The 15,811-nt window shown below is 34.7% G+C and overlaps 1 protein-coding gene across 2 annotated transcripts in view; it reads left to right on the top strand.

The window, feature by feature from the left end:
• The window catches only part of LOC149538132 (uncharacterized protein At4g15545-like), an 83,665-nt gene that overhangs the window by 45,266 nt on the left and 22,588 nt on the right, over positions 1-15,811 (top strand). For both annotated transcript variants that reach the window (XM_089799510.1, XM_089799511.1), the window contains exon 2: positions 4,600-4,668. In XM_089799510.1, coding sequence (XP_089655636.1) covers positions 4,600-4,668 — 69 coding nt within the window. The remainder of the gene's footprint in view (positions 1-4,599; positions 4,669-15,811) is intronic.

Raw genomic sequence — 15,811 nt, 5'->3', positions numbered from 1 at the left:
AGCAAGATTTTGTATATTATTTTGAATCTCGATAGTCAATACTTATTCTACCTAGTGAAATGTTTCTCTCCCCTATGAAGGTTTTTGTAGCGGGTTATAGATTCTAGTATTGGAGTTTTCCTTGAACATCATCATGTGCAAATGTAGGTTCTAGTGGGAGATCAAAAATGAAAGAAGAAATTTTCAAGACAACATAAGTGTTTGAGAATGGACAAAACACCTACAATGGACTCTTGCACATAATCTTTATCCATTTTCATGACAATGTGCACTTACCTTTCTGCATAAAAAGATCAATTTTCGAACATGAAATGCTTTCCTTGCAAATATCAAATACTTCATTATCTTCATAGGAGCCCTCATCTTCATCACAATAATAGCATTTGGAACCAAAACAAAATTAAAATCCAAATTGACAAATCCCATCGCATTTTCAAAATAATACACATTCAATAGATAGACAACACAAAAAGTTCAATTCGTTCTCCTAAAATTTTGACCACACTATCCCATACAAATTACAAATCTCATCCTCTCGTCTTCTTGGGCAGTTTGATGAGGGGATTACACCCGATCTAGCTTTGATACTAAATCAAATTTTAGAATGAACATATAGTGATATCTTCTTAAATTTCTTATATCATTCAATACATAACACACTTATATAGGATTCTAAATACCATATCATGGGAACCATTTCTTCATAAGATGAGTTGTAGACATATACCTACAATCTCTTCTACAACTAATAATATATATATCCTATATATGATATTCTAACAAACCACAATAATAATATGAAGTCGTTTCTCAACAACTTTATAGCTAATTCAAACCCCTATATGAACACTAATTCCTAACAGGATCTTTATCGCAAACCTTGTCTTTCATAAAAGGATAACCATACTTAGGTGAAGGTTCTGAAGACTTTCTATTGCACAAGGGCACCAATTACATGTCTTAGACACAATAATAGACTATCAACACCTAGTTTGAAGTCGTCAAAGTTAGCATCAAGTTTAGGAGACTAGGTATTCTATAGAATAACATTCTCATTCTTAGAAGGCCAAACCCTAACCCATTTTATTTTTTGAAGACAATTTGTTTAATGTCATCCTCATCTTTCTGTGGACAATTATAACCCAAGAGGCCATGTTGACAACATGACCATCATCATGGTGGGAACATTGGAAAAAAGTACGAAAAATAACGAGGTTGGAACATAGAGGAAGTAATGTGATAACTAACTTTTCAAGATAGAGAGGTCGCCAACATCTAGTTTCAGATCTACTGAAAAAGATCTTTGACATTCATGCATTTGTCATAAAAAATCCCTCAAATCCAAGCCTGATTGAACTTAGTGATGGTAATACTATTCTCGTAGACAAAGTGTTTTGTCTTGGTATCCCTTGTTCCACAAGACTAAGTGGAATGGGGATGGGAAATGGGCTAGATTTAAGAAAACAGGGATAATAGAATCTTCAACCAAACCAAGATAATCCACATATTATCATTAAATTGAGGGCTTTGTTTGCAGCCTCGACTTGGCTTTTCTATTATTGTACATGGCTTTTCCTTGAACTCACTTAGTCACTTACTTAAGTGTGAACATAATGTACTTACACATGTTTGGCTGAATTTAAATGGCAAAATGAATTGCGATCCCCATCTTTCAAATAGTTCTTGTGTTTGGGATGGTCAAAACTGTATAAAGTCTTCTTTAGTGGTTTGCCAATTCAATATTCTGTTACTCATTCTTTGGCATCAAGGCCACCATAGGCTGGCTGAGAGTACATTACATGTGGTTTGAATTTCCAGTTCCATATGGCCTCCAATAAGACCCTCATGGGCCTCCTGGAGTTTATTCCCAATCTCCTATCACATCACACACTTTAACACTTGGTGGGCCCCAGCTTGAACAACAATTCATTGACTAGCTGGTAACCTTTAGTTTTTGCTTGCCTGTAATTCGTTTTGAAACAGTGCTATGAACATATACAAATAGTCTTGGATGGTACTTTAGCAATTTGAAGTGTGTATCCAAAAATTCTTCATTCACACTTTTTGGTGGTTCACCTGACCTGATTCTGGAGAGTGTCAACCATAATATGTTTCTTTCCTAGTCTAAAATCATTTTAAATGTGAATTCTTGAAGTAACATAAGCCATCTTTGCACCAACCTTGAATGATAGTTTTACTAAAAAGTATAATAATGTTTGATAATCCACAAAAAACTCAAATGATGTTGCCAGCAATTAATTCATAAATTGCACGGCATATACAATACCAAGGGCCTCTTTCTGTCTAGCTATATAGTTGTTTTGGTAATAACAATCTGCTAGCAAAAAATCCCATTATCCAATAACTAACTTCCAACTTGTGTTGGGGCAGCACCTGTTATACATAGTATTCTGTTAGACTACATCTGGTATGCCTAAGCATTTATTGTTTATGTTGATGTAATAACACCACATTAGTTACCTCTAGAAAGTAATTACTAATAGACAATATAATTTAGAAGCACTAATGCAATTTACCCGTACTATAGATAGTATTAGATACAACCATATGTTTGTTGAAGTGTGTGCCATGCAGTTTTCTCAAACTTTATTCATTCATTCTTCCAACATATGGCATCAGAGTGAGGATGCCATAGGAAGGGTAAGTTGATTCAAAGCAAGGAAAACATAGGAGTGGGGTATGTTAGCCCAATTCAATGAATATGAAGATTGAAAGGAGCAAGGAAAAATCATCCTCAAATTTGTTTGGCATCAAATGGTTGTTCAAAGGGTTCAAATGGCATTTTTAGGAAAAAAATGCTGAAAACCGCTGTTAAAAGGAGACATTAATGAAGAAACTGCTGTTCTTTTGAAGGAACAACTGCTTGTTGTTTGTTTGAAGGGTTGAGTGATTGCCTATTATTGACAGTTTTAACGGCTAATATAAATTTTAAAGAGATCTCTGTTATTCTGGCTGACCTGAGTGAAGTTTTCTTGAGGGTTGGCCTGGCTAAAGATTTGTTGAGCTAGCTGACTGAAAATTTGAGCAGTACCAACTTTAACTATAATTTGACTAATCTTGATTTGATTATATCAGATTAGATTGGTTCAGTAGAGAAATTATGCAGAGAGGATGGCCTGTTACAGCTCCCATCGTTCTCATCTGCAATTGGGATTGGAGCAGAGTGCTTATCTAAAACTTTTGGACGAGTTCATCTGTTAATACTTATACACTGCCATCAATACTATACGGAAATATCCAAAAAAAACACAGCCTCTAAAAATTTTCACCATACCAGCATTACCTGAACCCTAAGCCAAACTGGTAACTCAGAATTTTTGTTTCTGTTTTCTTAATTTAAAGAAAGATTCCATCTTTCTTTGATGATTCCAACATTTATATATTTCTGTGCTGTTTTAAAAAGTGAACTTTAGAATACTAGTTTTAAATCTGCCCTGGCTTGCTCATATTAATTTTTTAATTTAAAAAATTTAAACTTGCTGCATTATCTTATTTCGCCCCAATTATCATTTCAAAATATGAATATCTGTTGTCTGTAGTGATTATTGTTGATTATCTTTATTGCTGAACCTAAACTGCCAATAATCTCAATACAATATTTTAAAGATTTTCTCTCCATTGCACTTTCATTTTCATTATTTTATGCTGACTTTTAGTTTTTCACTTTTCTTCTTAAACTAATTTGAAGTGTGTTTTCTATTCTTGAGGTAGATGATTAGTAATCTAAGTAAAAATTGTATATCAATGACATCCTCTTTAACCTCCTTCCATTTTATTTATTTATTGAAAAGGCAATTGAACCTTTTGAATAGTTTGGTTAATGTTGATTGTTTTTCATGTTTCCATATGTACTGCTGTTAGGCTAAGACTTGACATTCTGATTTTTGCGGATAAAGAAACTTGCATTTATTTTCATTTCTAAAACACACTGACAAGTACCTTTTCTTATATTCTCTTTCCATTTCACTTGCATTTTAATTGTTTCTATTTTTAGGCCAGTTTGTTATCTCATTTTTCCTTTTTGCAATAGCTCGAATTGTATTTTCTGCTTTTGTAAATTAGTGGTTCAACCTCCTTAAACATATCTTAATGTCTTAGATTCCTCTCCCCCAATTTTCTCAATAGTTCACTAATTTTATTTAGTTCTTTCCTTGTTGATAGTTGATATGGTTGCATTCAGTAGAGTTGTTCACTTGTTCCATTAGTGATATTTAGTAGTTGGAAATTTCAGACATTTTGTTGTATCTTTTTCTATATACTAGGTCAGCTCTCAATGTTTCCAGATATATCAGCTTTCTTTTATTATTAATCTTGGTAGTTCAAGTTTTTGGATTTAACCACCACTTTACATGCTCTTAGCAGTACCGCCTCAAGGAATTTCAGCAAAATGTTTAGATTCTTGTTCAAATTCTAGTTTGGCTATTTTTTTCAACTTCGATATCCGTACCATTCTTTTATATCTAAGTCTCTGTTTTGGTTAAAATATGCTAATTTTAGTTGTTGGGCATTTTCTTAGTTTTTACAGTTTGTTGCTCTCTTTTTTCATGGAACATCTTTAAAATGTTTAATTCTTGGCAGGCAAAGCTTACCAATGAGAAGAGTGCTCTAGCAGCAACTGTGAAGAAGCTTAACAGGGACGTGGCAAAGGTGTGGTTTCTAGCCTTTGATAGTTAATCCAAATTCATCATAGGAGTTCCTTTCTTTTTTCAAATAGAGCCCTTTGTTATGTAAAATGAAAGGAAATTATTTTTCTTGATGTGGGACAGGTAACTTTTATTTTTTAGTGTTGATTGATGTACCTAACATGGCCTTAGTAGCCAGGTGTTTCCCTAAGTTGCACTTAAGGGGAGGTGTTGGTGTAATTAAATATTCACTAATTACACTTCATTTAATTTTACTCAGGATAGTGCATTTGCATATTAGTTGTCTATCATGTAGACACATGGGAGTTTGGACTTCATTTTAGCAAATAGTGTTGGAGAAATCCACTTGAGGTGGAGTTAGTTGTCATCTCATGCCTCTTTCTATGTGAGATCTACCTATTTCTCTTATCACATTACACATCCTCTCAGTGTTGCACATATTCTACATACTTGTTGTACAATGGAGGATGATCCACCCTTGGAGGACATGTGATTACATCTAGTGTGACTGATAGGTTAGCACTTGTATATCTCCTAGTTATCATGCATTACCTATATATATTCAGGCACATCTACATTCTAAATCATTGGGAATCTTATTCATTGTATTGTTGATTATTGTTGACTAATCAATTGATCATATCATTTTTCCTATCTCTCTTGTACTATCCATTTTAAGCTCCTAGATTTTGGGATTTTCATTCTTTGCCTTAGGCAAGTTCTTAGATGGTATCAGAGTTTGAGGTAGATTTTAAAAGAATGCAACAATAGATAGTTGCCTTATCTAAATATATTTATGTTTATGAAAAACTATACCAATTCCCTAAAAAAAATACATAGCTTTTTTGTACAGAAAATAGACTAATCTAGGAAAGGGAAATGCATAAATGAGACAAAAGAGTGAAGACAAGTTTTGCGATTTGACAGTTGATAAGTTAGAAGCCAATAAGGAAAGCAGTATAGACCTTTGCAGAGAAAATTTGAGCTCTTTGGTCAATTACAATGATAAAATTGGAGTGCTAATATCATCCAGGTACATTGGAAATGGATTTTGTTCAGGATATCTTGAAATGCAGACTGAATTTATCTAGGCTAGAGGAATAGTTTGGACTATTTGAGAGTTTATTTATTTTAATGACTAAGAGGCATCATTTAAATAATTCATTAGAATTGTTAGAAAACACTTAAATGATGTGAATGTTAGATTTGTCCATTGGAAGAGATGGGGACTGGAATTTAGTTATTGTATTTAAGCATTTAGGATGCTACTACAAATGTGGTGCATTGTCGATACCTTTGTGTTTCCAGTAGAGTCCAGCTAGAAACAGGTTGAAGTTAATTTAGTGAGATAGTGAAGCTAATAGGCTCAAGGAACAAGTTGATGGAGTTCTAAAACAAAATACTGGAATGGATGATAAATTTAGTGGTCAACACAATTTAGAAATTGCAAAGTACGTAATTTTCGATTCTACACTAACCTATATCGAGGTGCACATCATTGGTATAGTTAATAGATTCTCAGAACATTAAAATTTATTGGTTTTCATATGAATCTATACATGACAAAGGGAGGATACGCAAAGTCATAAGAAAGGTGCAGTCACAGACAATGGTCTGCACAACATAAAGACCGATTAGATATTCATAAAGTTCAAATGGAAGATGTTTAGAAAGGAGTGTGCCATATACAAAGGATAGTGTTTTCAAAAAACAAAATGTGCAATCATATAAGTGGACTGCACTACGGCCAGCACAAAAATTGCCAAGTTTAAATTTTGCAGTGTTATACGCAAGCACACATCATCGAACAGGCTGACTAGTTTTTTTTCGGAAATATGTATGTGCGTATTAGTGCAAAAAAAGATTCAATGTGAGTGGTATGTTTTTAAATCAAAGAAACACCATCTAGAGATAGATACACTTTTTGAGGAAGAATCAGATTTTCATTGTAAAGAAATAGAAACAAAAATAGATTGCTCTATATATAGGTGCACATCAAAAGGAAAAAGAATGCAGCGATCTTCATTGTTCCATTCTCATTCTTCCTTTCTTTTCCAAAGGTTAGATAGGTTTTCAATCAACAACAGAAGTTGCAAAGACTTTTATCATTGCAGTGATGATGATCAGTTTTCAGCAAGATTTCACTATTTGCAGCAGGGTTTTACATCTTCAAAATGTAGTTTTCAATATTCATGCAGTGCCTAAGGTTTGAATTCATTTGCATCAAGAATCTCATTATTCTGCTGCTTCAGAATTGTCTAGAGCTCAGTCACCATTTCAGGAAACTGGCGAACCAATATCAGTAGTATAACAGTAACCAATTTCAACTTTAACTGAGATATTCTTTTTATGATTGTTTTTCTGAGGGTTTGATAAATTTCATCAATACAAAAAATTTGCAACAATGTTGTTAGAACTTTTGGTCAACAATCACATCTACAAAAAGACAAGACAGTAGCTTTCCATCAAACCCTAGGTCTTCAAAATGAAGTCCCAATGACAAACATTGGATGTTTAATCAGGTCAAGCAACTAATTTCCCAACATCATAGAAGCCAGTTTGTGCCATGCAATGTTGAAGACTTGAACTTAGATGAGAATAAAAAAATGGAACAAAATACAAAAAATTATACAATTAATCAACTTTAAAAAAAATGGCACACAGGGAGCAGAGGTACAACAACCAAGGGTGCAAAGAACAGATTTGTGGGAATCAATGGCATGGGGAGCAGAGATGCAAGGAGCAATGGTGCAGCCAGGAGCTCAGAGGTGGGAACCAAAGAGAAGAACACAAAAGGGACAATGAAGGAGTGCAAAAAGAGTAGGATTCATGGAAGAACCAAGACAAGTTAAAGAGATGAGGAGAAGAAATTGAGGAGGCACCAATGGAAGAATTTAGGGCAAGAATACATAGTGAATGGAGGGCCTATGGTGAAATGCAAGATCAAGGGAAAACAAACACTAAATACAATCCACAATGGGTATTTGAAAATGGAAAGTGGGTGGACAAATGCATTTCCCATTGAACACAGTGAATGATTCCTAGATGGCTACACCTCAACACAATATGGGAAACACATAATCAAGAGGATGACAGCCAGGGCGCAGACCTTAGTTACTGATTTGAGTGCAGATGTGAGAAGCCAATGTGCAGATGCGCGATTGTTACTTTTGGGGGAAATGTTGTAATATCCCTCCAATAATCTAATATTCCTATTTATGATTGATCAAAAGAATATATATATTATAAAATACCTAATAAAACACTAGATAGATTAATAAATAATCCAATTACTAACATATCAAACTATATTAGATATTGAATTAAACAAAGAAAATAGATACTTATGTTAGATAATAATTTAATAAAATAGATAGTTATCAGATTACACCTTCAATCTAAATAAATTAATCAAATAACTAAGCAACTAATATGTGATAATTAGATAAATGTGAGTAAACTAGATAACTAATTGTTAATCATAAATAGATATCAACATTGTAGTAAAATATTAACAAAATATTAATATATTATTCATAGCATTTGATGGACTCATACCTTTTGGGTGCGTATAAATATAATGTCATCAAGGAAGCATATAAAATAAAATAAATTTAAAAAAGGAAATGGGTGCCTTTATTGGCTTGACCTGATAGTTTAGTACACAAACCCTTTAATAATACTACCGCGTCAAAAGGCAGAAAAAGAGAAGTTCATAACCAATGAACACATTATCAATAATAAATATAGTTGTGTCATTACCGAAAAATGCACCAAAGAACATCAAAGAAGATGGGAAATAATATGGAAAAATATATTAAAGAAAAATGTACAAGGTGCAGACCAATTATAAGACATCTTTCATATTAAGGATATGTTGATGCCTATTTTATGACCCACCAAATAGTAGAACAAAATACTGAAATATCTTCTCCTCTCTTGAACAAAGTCTTGTGTATGCTAAGATTGCTAGAAGATCATACAATGACTCCAAGGTTCCTTCAATGTTAGGTCTTGATTGTGGATAAGCTCGGTGGTTGATGTGATTTGCTAATGATCATGAGAGGCCCTACATGTATTTACTTAGATTCATTTCAAGGCATACTAGATGTGGGAGCTATCTAAAGGTTTTGCAATAAAGTACTTTTTGGGTTTCATGAAATTTGTGGAAATGAAATAGGATACGGTTTAGGAATTCTATTCTAATCTTAAGGGTAGTGATGACAATAGATGCTACTTTGGTGGACAAATTCCTCAATTTAGCGAGCAACACTTCGCCAAGTTGTACTACAACTACAAGTGAGCTGGTCCAATCTTCAAGGGTTATGCCAAATATTTTCATACCACCACATACACCATCATAAAGAACAATGTATATAAATGATAGAAGTTAAACATATGCATGAAAGAGGTTTACGCTAACTTTGCACAATGATTTAGAATCACTAAATTGTCAAAATTATGAACCAAAGGAATTCATCAATACACCATCACATCCTCCAATGAAATCACAACACTCAAACTAAACTAAACTTAATCTAAATGAGGGAATTTAAGAGAACAAGCAAGCACCAAGACACATCAAGTACTCACCAAGCTTCAATGAACACTTTATCATCTCAGTAGCTCATAGAAACAATCTCAGAAAATCCTCCCCTTACAAATGAGAAGTGAGGCCTTTATATATGTCCTCGATTACAATGGGTGGCCTGGATAATCACTATAACCAATGGCCAAGAGTGCCCCACATCAGCCCTAATTAAGGTTAGGGAAAAGAAAGGGAATCTACATTAACACAAGAAGGAATCCACTACTATAGTGGGTAATAAATGCCCACTATGCATGCTTGTTTAGGAAGGGAGTGGGGTGCAATAAATGACTACTTAGAATACCCACTGTGCATTAACTTCATCTATCCTTGATTTCCCCCACTTGAAGGCATGGAATCGGTCCAACACTATCTCCAACTCTTCTATACTAATGCTTGGTGTCGATTCTTGCTTGAATTCTAGAATTGCAATTGTTCTTTCTTCTTTTCCCAAGCTTTCCTCCCAATTTGGTAGCAAGTCCTGAGTGGTGTGCATTGTATTCGAGAAGATGTAGAAGTTCTCAAAATTATCTCTTTCATAGACACTTAGTCGAAAGAATTCCTCTAACTTTACTTTCAAATTTTCAGTTGTCATTTCATCTTCCACCAATTTTTGTGACAACAAGGATGCAACTATATAGGATACTCCTTGTTTGATGTTTTCAACCATCTTTTTCCATCGAGCAGACTCCTCGATGAAGCTCTCAAACATTTCTTTAGCTATGATCATTGCACTATACCATCGAAGAAAATCATACATATCCCCCTTGTTGATAACTCGACCATCGATCAATGCTTGCTTTGGGGTCTCCATTAGATTTTGAATATCGGAAATCGTTTCATCTTGGTAAATATGTAAAATCCTTCCATAATTCCTCCATGCACTGGATTCTAGAGAGTATAGCTAACGCCTTAGTATGTACTTGCATCAATTCATCTGCATGCTTGAATGCTTCCTCCTAAATTCCTTCAACCCAAACCTTTGCACCTTGAGCAGTCTGCTTGATCCTATCAATATCATCATTGCTTCAACTGAAACACCTATTGGAGGGACAAATGATGGACATTCCTCTTATTGGATGAGGCAAGGTGTTGATGTACTCACACAAGACTTTGATTTCTCCATCTGTTTTTGGTATCCATTTTCTAACTTCTTTAGTCTATCCTTTAGAGCCTATGTAGAGTCATCAAATTCTTTTAAGATTTGCTCCTGGGAAAGCAATCTTGGTTTTGCAAAGAAAAGAACGAAACATATCAAATTAAAACATTTGATAGTATGATACTTGTAACGTCCCCAATACATTTCAAATTGAAATTCAAATATTCAATAAGATTATAAACCATACTGTATATGTCTATGTTTATGATTCCAATGCAAATCAGCAAATTTTCAAAGTTACAAAATCAAAATATAGTTCATGATTAAATATTCTTCAATCTAAGTCCAAATCATTCGGATTCATGAAAAAGTCCTCATCATCTCCAACTCCTCTAATTGCTGCAAGTTTAAGATCATTTGAACCGAAAATGGTTCCACTTGCACTAGTTGCACCATGTGTCATGATGTAATCAACATCATCATCCATGATTGTAGTGAGATCTTGAATCATTGCATCCAAGTTTGCACATTTAGGTTCTACATCCCAAAGCTTGGCTGCCCCTTCCCTGTAGTGATCCTACTTATGTGACAAAAGACACAAGTTGGTATGAACGTAAACCAAGTCTTCAACTTTTTTAGAGATTAACTAGTTACGCTTCACTGAGTGGATATGGAGGTATGTACTCTATAATATTCACAATTTTCTAGGAGTTAAATACAAATTGAAGGTGAGGAATTGGAGGGGAGATTCTTGATTGCTCAAGTGGCCAATTATGTGTGTCGTATGGAGGGGCATGTGCAAGATATGTCATACACAAAGGAGAAGGTAGAGGATGCTCCATTGGCAATGGAAACAGGCCGTATAATAATGGTGAAGTTAGTTCATACGGTGTCTACCTGATGACCATATGGTAGTCAAGATTGGCCGTACAAGATGTATGTCAGGTGAATGGGATGCTTATATGGTGGTTGTTATGGTAGGAAAACAAGTGTTGGGGATTGTCGTATGGGGTGGTAGTATGGTGAATTTGATATGCCGTATGGCGAGGGTAGAGATGGCGGGAGGGGCCTATGGTACAGACAAGAGGAGGCATACAATCTGCAAGTCATGTGCAGAGTTGTCTTCATGCCACGAGTTCGCCAATACTTGATTAAGTGCACAGTTATATATAATATATTTATATATTTTTACAATCGTATTGATTCCACCAATAATAATAATTTATCAGACATAGAGAATGTTTGCAAGATATATGCCAGAATGGAACAAGAATTTCTATAGATGCTTCTCAAACTTACTAGATCCGAGCAAAGTAATACAATAATAGAATAGTGTGAGGGTTGAATCCCACCAAAATCAGAATAGCCAAATAAGGAAGATCTTCCACTTCCGAAATGACGATCGATACAGAACGCGAACAAGAATTCGCAATACAATAAAAATAATCCAAATCACATACTAACAACTTCCTACATGCCGCACATAAATACCCCTTCGAAAAAAACTTCTAAAGGTTTACAAAGAATGATGACATGACAAACACTATGGATTATTAATAAAATTTGGGCCCCTTTATTAATTAAATCAATTAAATATAGGACCATTTAATTAATTAACCTAATTAAAATATATTTTATTAAAAATTGGGGACGTTACATACTCCAATTCCATTCAACAGCTGAAGAACTTGCAACTTGGACAATGTTCACAATTTCAAAATTAATTACTAAAATTAAACAAAAAAATAAAAAGCAATTTGAAGAATTGTAAAATACAAGTGGTTAAAAAAACAAAGAAAACTTACTTGTGAGAGGATTTTGATTATGAGAGGTTGTAGATGCTTAAATGGTTGACCATAGAGGTACCACGATGTAATATCTCCTATGTCACATTGGTCCTTTATTGCATGTGGACTAAGTTTTTCTCCCAGAGCAAATAATCTAAATTTTGTGCTAACTTTTTGTGAATATCATCATCTAGGAAGAGTCTTGCAAAAGCTTTGCACCCAATAGCAACTTCTTCATGCACATATGGTGCTCCTCTATCTGGCATACCAAGTACTTTCTTGCTATAGTACCTTGGAGATAAGGTATATGCAAGGAGGTGCAATGGGGTGGTCATCTTTTCCCAACTATGGCGAATGATTATTCCTAGTTGATTGCATAAAGCTTCACATTTTTTGGGGTCATTCTCATGTGTTTGTATAGAAAGTTTTACCTTTTCTTCAATTGTATCCATTTCATCATAGACATCCCCCAAACAAGGTTGATTTGTATCAACAACGCAAAGCATAGTCATGATAGGGTCCATGAAATCTAATACAAATTACACAGGAGCCCACCAATTGTCATCCAAGATCAATTCTTTGACCTTTTGTGCCCTTTGAATTTGAATCCTTCCATACACCCCACTAGATAGAAATAACAATTTGGCTTAGTGCCCCTTGCACCTTGACAACTTGTCTCATAATAATAGTATCAGATGCAAATTGGGTTTCAGTCACCTAAGTAAGTTAATCATAACAATATGTCAATAAATATAATGCAGAGTTACACACAATTTGAATTGACATGACATAAAATTAATCAAATTAGATAAATAAATTACATTTAGCAATTACAAATTACCTTCAACATGTCCAATTTGAAGAATGATCTAAATATCGATTGTGACATGTCATCGTTCATCACAAACATTTGTATCTCCTCCTCTTCTTGGTAAATTTGCTTCATCCAATCTATTTGAGTGTCAATTTGTTGCATGACCAATATTAGGGAGTGTACAGTGTATGGTGTCCAAAAAATATGGTCATACCAGCCCTATACTAGAGCACATGTACCCCTACAATTTTCTGCATTATCTGTAATCACTTGGACTATATTCTCACTACCCACCATCTTTATGACCTCAATAAGAATTTTGGAAATGAGTTGTGAATCTTTCACTTCCCCGTCACAATCAACAACCTTCAAAAACATTGCCCCTTTGGGTGACACTACAATAGCATTAATCAATAGTCAGTTTCTCATATCTTTCCATCCATCCAAAACAATAGAAACACCTAATGTTTTTCATGAATTTCTAATCGGTTGAATAGCTTTCTCTACACAAGCCATCTCTTTTTGTAGTGAATTGGTGCTTTATTTATGACAGCCACCATTTCCTTCCAAAATGGTGATCTCACGAAGTTGAAAGGAGGACCATTGGCATAGAGGCAACATACAATGGCTTGATCAACTAGCTTTCTTGCCTCCATTTTGAATATGGTGTCCAATGGACCTCTTTTGTGGGCGGTAGTTTCTACTTCTTCCTCTTCCTCTCTTGGTACATATACTTGCAAGAATGGATGGTTGGAGGATAAAATTGGTTGGGTGGGGAATTGTATAGTTTTATTTCCAGATGGGGTTTGATAAAATCTTTGTTTTGATCTTTGTACAAATTTATCACCAACTTGTTCTTTTACAAATGAAGCTATTTGTCCATTAGATGGCCCCCTCCCATTTGTGTCTTTGCACATTCCAAATCCTTTACTAGCAGGGCCCATAAAATGAAGTTTGACCAGGGAATATGAGCTTTTGAATACTTTGCCTTTGTTACTTTAACGACAATTACAAATATGTGAGCCACCTTTGAAAACTCGTGAGATTCTTGTGGTATGTCCCCATAAAGAAGATCGAACATCAATTTTGAAACTATTGACTCCTTGCCCTCCCACTGAACTTCAACTATTAGTGGTGGCCATTCTTGCACAATACAATCTAATTTCTTTCTATGCCTATGATAAGAGGTTAAATAAATGTATATTAGAAAAAAAGTATGAACATCAAGCATACAAGTCTAAAATAGATGACTAAACTTGTTTATTTATTTCTTTAAATTTTTTTTGAAAAATTCATCCAAATCTCAAAAAAATCATGTAAGAGCTTAAGAATCGGATCAAATTCTTACCTTAGATGCTTAAAAATCCTTTGTGGAAGCTATCGCTTTCCCAACAAACAACCCTCTTTGAAAATAATCACCTTCCCTTCAAAATGCCAAAATGGAAATCAAATGAGAAGAGAGTCTAGCTGTAAACAAAATGAGATGAAGAGTGGTTGAGTGGCCTCTTTGAGGGTTGTTTTAGGGTTTGGGAGCTAAAAATAGGTTTAGAAAGTCTTTTTTGCATGTGCTAAATTAAGGTTTAAGTGGCAAAAAACAATAAAAAACATTTGCAGGGCTTGGGCCTATGAAGGCTTCCAAAAGTGCCCAGATGCCTATGAAAGCCACCTGGAAGCACTTCCCAGGCATCTAGAGGTGAGTGGAAGCAAGTGACAGGCTTCTGCTTGCCTCTAGATGCCTTAGAGGCACTTTTCGGGTGGATTCCACTCGCCTCCACCTTGGAATCCACCTATACAGGCATCTCCCTCTGCTTCCATGCCTAGAATGCTTGCTTCAAATTCTAAGGTGTAAAACTTATGATCATAGGCACCAAGAAGGAATCATACTCAAAATAGATTTTAACGACAACACCAAAAGGTTCAAATCTTAGAAAAAACTATAGGTAGTTTTGGCAAGAACTCAATGTGGACACATCAATAGATTGGCAAAGGAAGTACCCCACCAATTAAGAAGAAAAATGAGTAGCATATAGAAAATAAAAAACCCAAAACCACACCCTTGTCAAGGAGCCAAAACATAGGAGACTCGGCCAAGTAAGTCCCCTTAAAAAAGACATAAATTCAAGTTGTTCCATTTTTCTTCATAAAGATTGGATTAAACAGGATGTAGAAAACTAGGAGGTCGAAATAATCATCAAATGGGAGGGAGGGAAAATTAGTGATGAGAAAATATTTGAATGGTGCTAGACAAACCAAAGGGATCAATTCTAGTTACAAGCTCTCTCCAATGATTCCTTCTTGGAAATACTTTCTTTGGCAAAATTATGCTAGGAAGATTTCATTTAAATGGAAAAATGGACATCCAATTTCAGCCTGTGGCAACAAAAAATTAAGGGTTTGTTTGGTAGGTGGAAGATGAGTGGAATTGACATTTGCAAAATCCAGATATGAATATTTTTGTGTTAGTTTCAAAAAAGGAAAATGGAATTACAATTTCAAACTTCTAATTTTATCTCGAAATCAAATTTCCAATCTTCCCTCTCTAGAGTGGGAATTGAAAATTAAAACATGGTTTTACTTTTTGTGAGTTGTTCAAAATGACATTGGACTTTTTTTTGGAGTCCACCCATAAGAATGAAACATTGTTTAACAGAGAAGTCTCCCATTGATCGGTCCAACTGTCCCCCAAATTTACTAAGCAGGTCTCCCACGTTGCCATTTGGCATGAACTCTACCATCAAATTACCATTCTCATTGTTGTACTCCTTCTCGAGGTATTTCACAATGTATGAAGCATTCAGAGACTTGAGAATGTTAAATTTGTTTTCTAAAGAAGAAATCCCGCTGCCATGGACTTAATTG

Source organism: Cupressus sempervirens, chromosome 9 (genome assembly GCF_028749045.1).
Source record: "Cupressus sempervirens isolate cs-2001-9-10 chromosome 9, ASM2874904v1, whole genome shotgun sequence".
Lineage (NCBI taxonomy): Eukaryota > Viridiplantae > Streptophyta > Pinopsida > Cupressales > Cupressaceae > Cupressus > Cupressus sempervirens.
The sequence above is the reverse complement of the archived record's forward strand: the minus strand, read 5'-3'. Positions and strand labels throughout refer to the sequence as shown.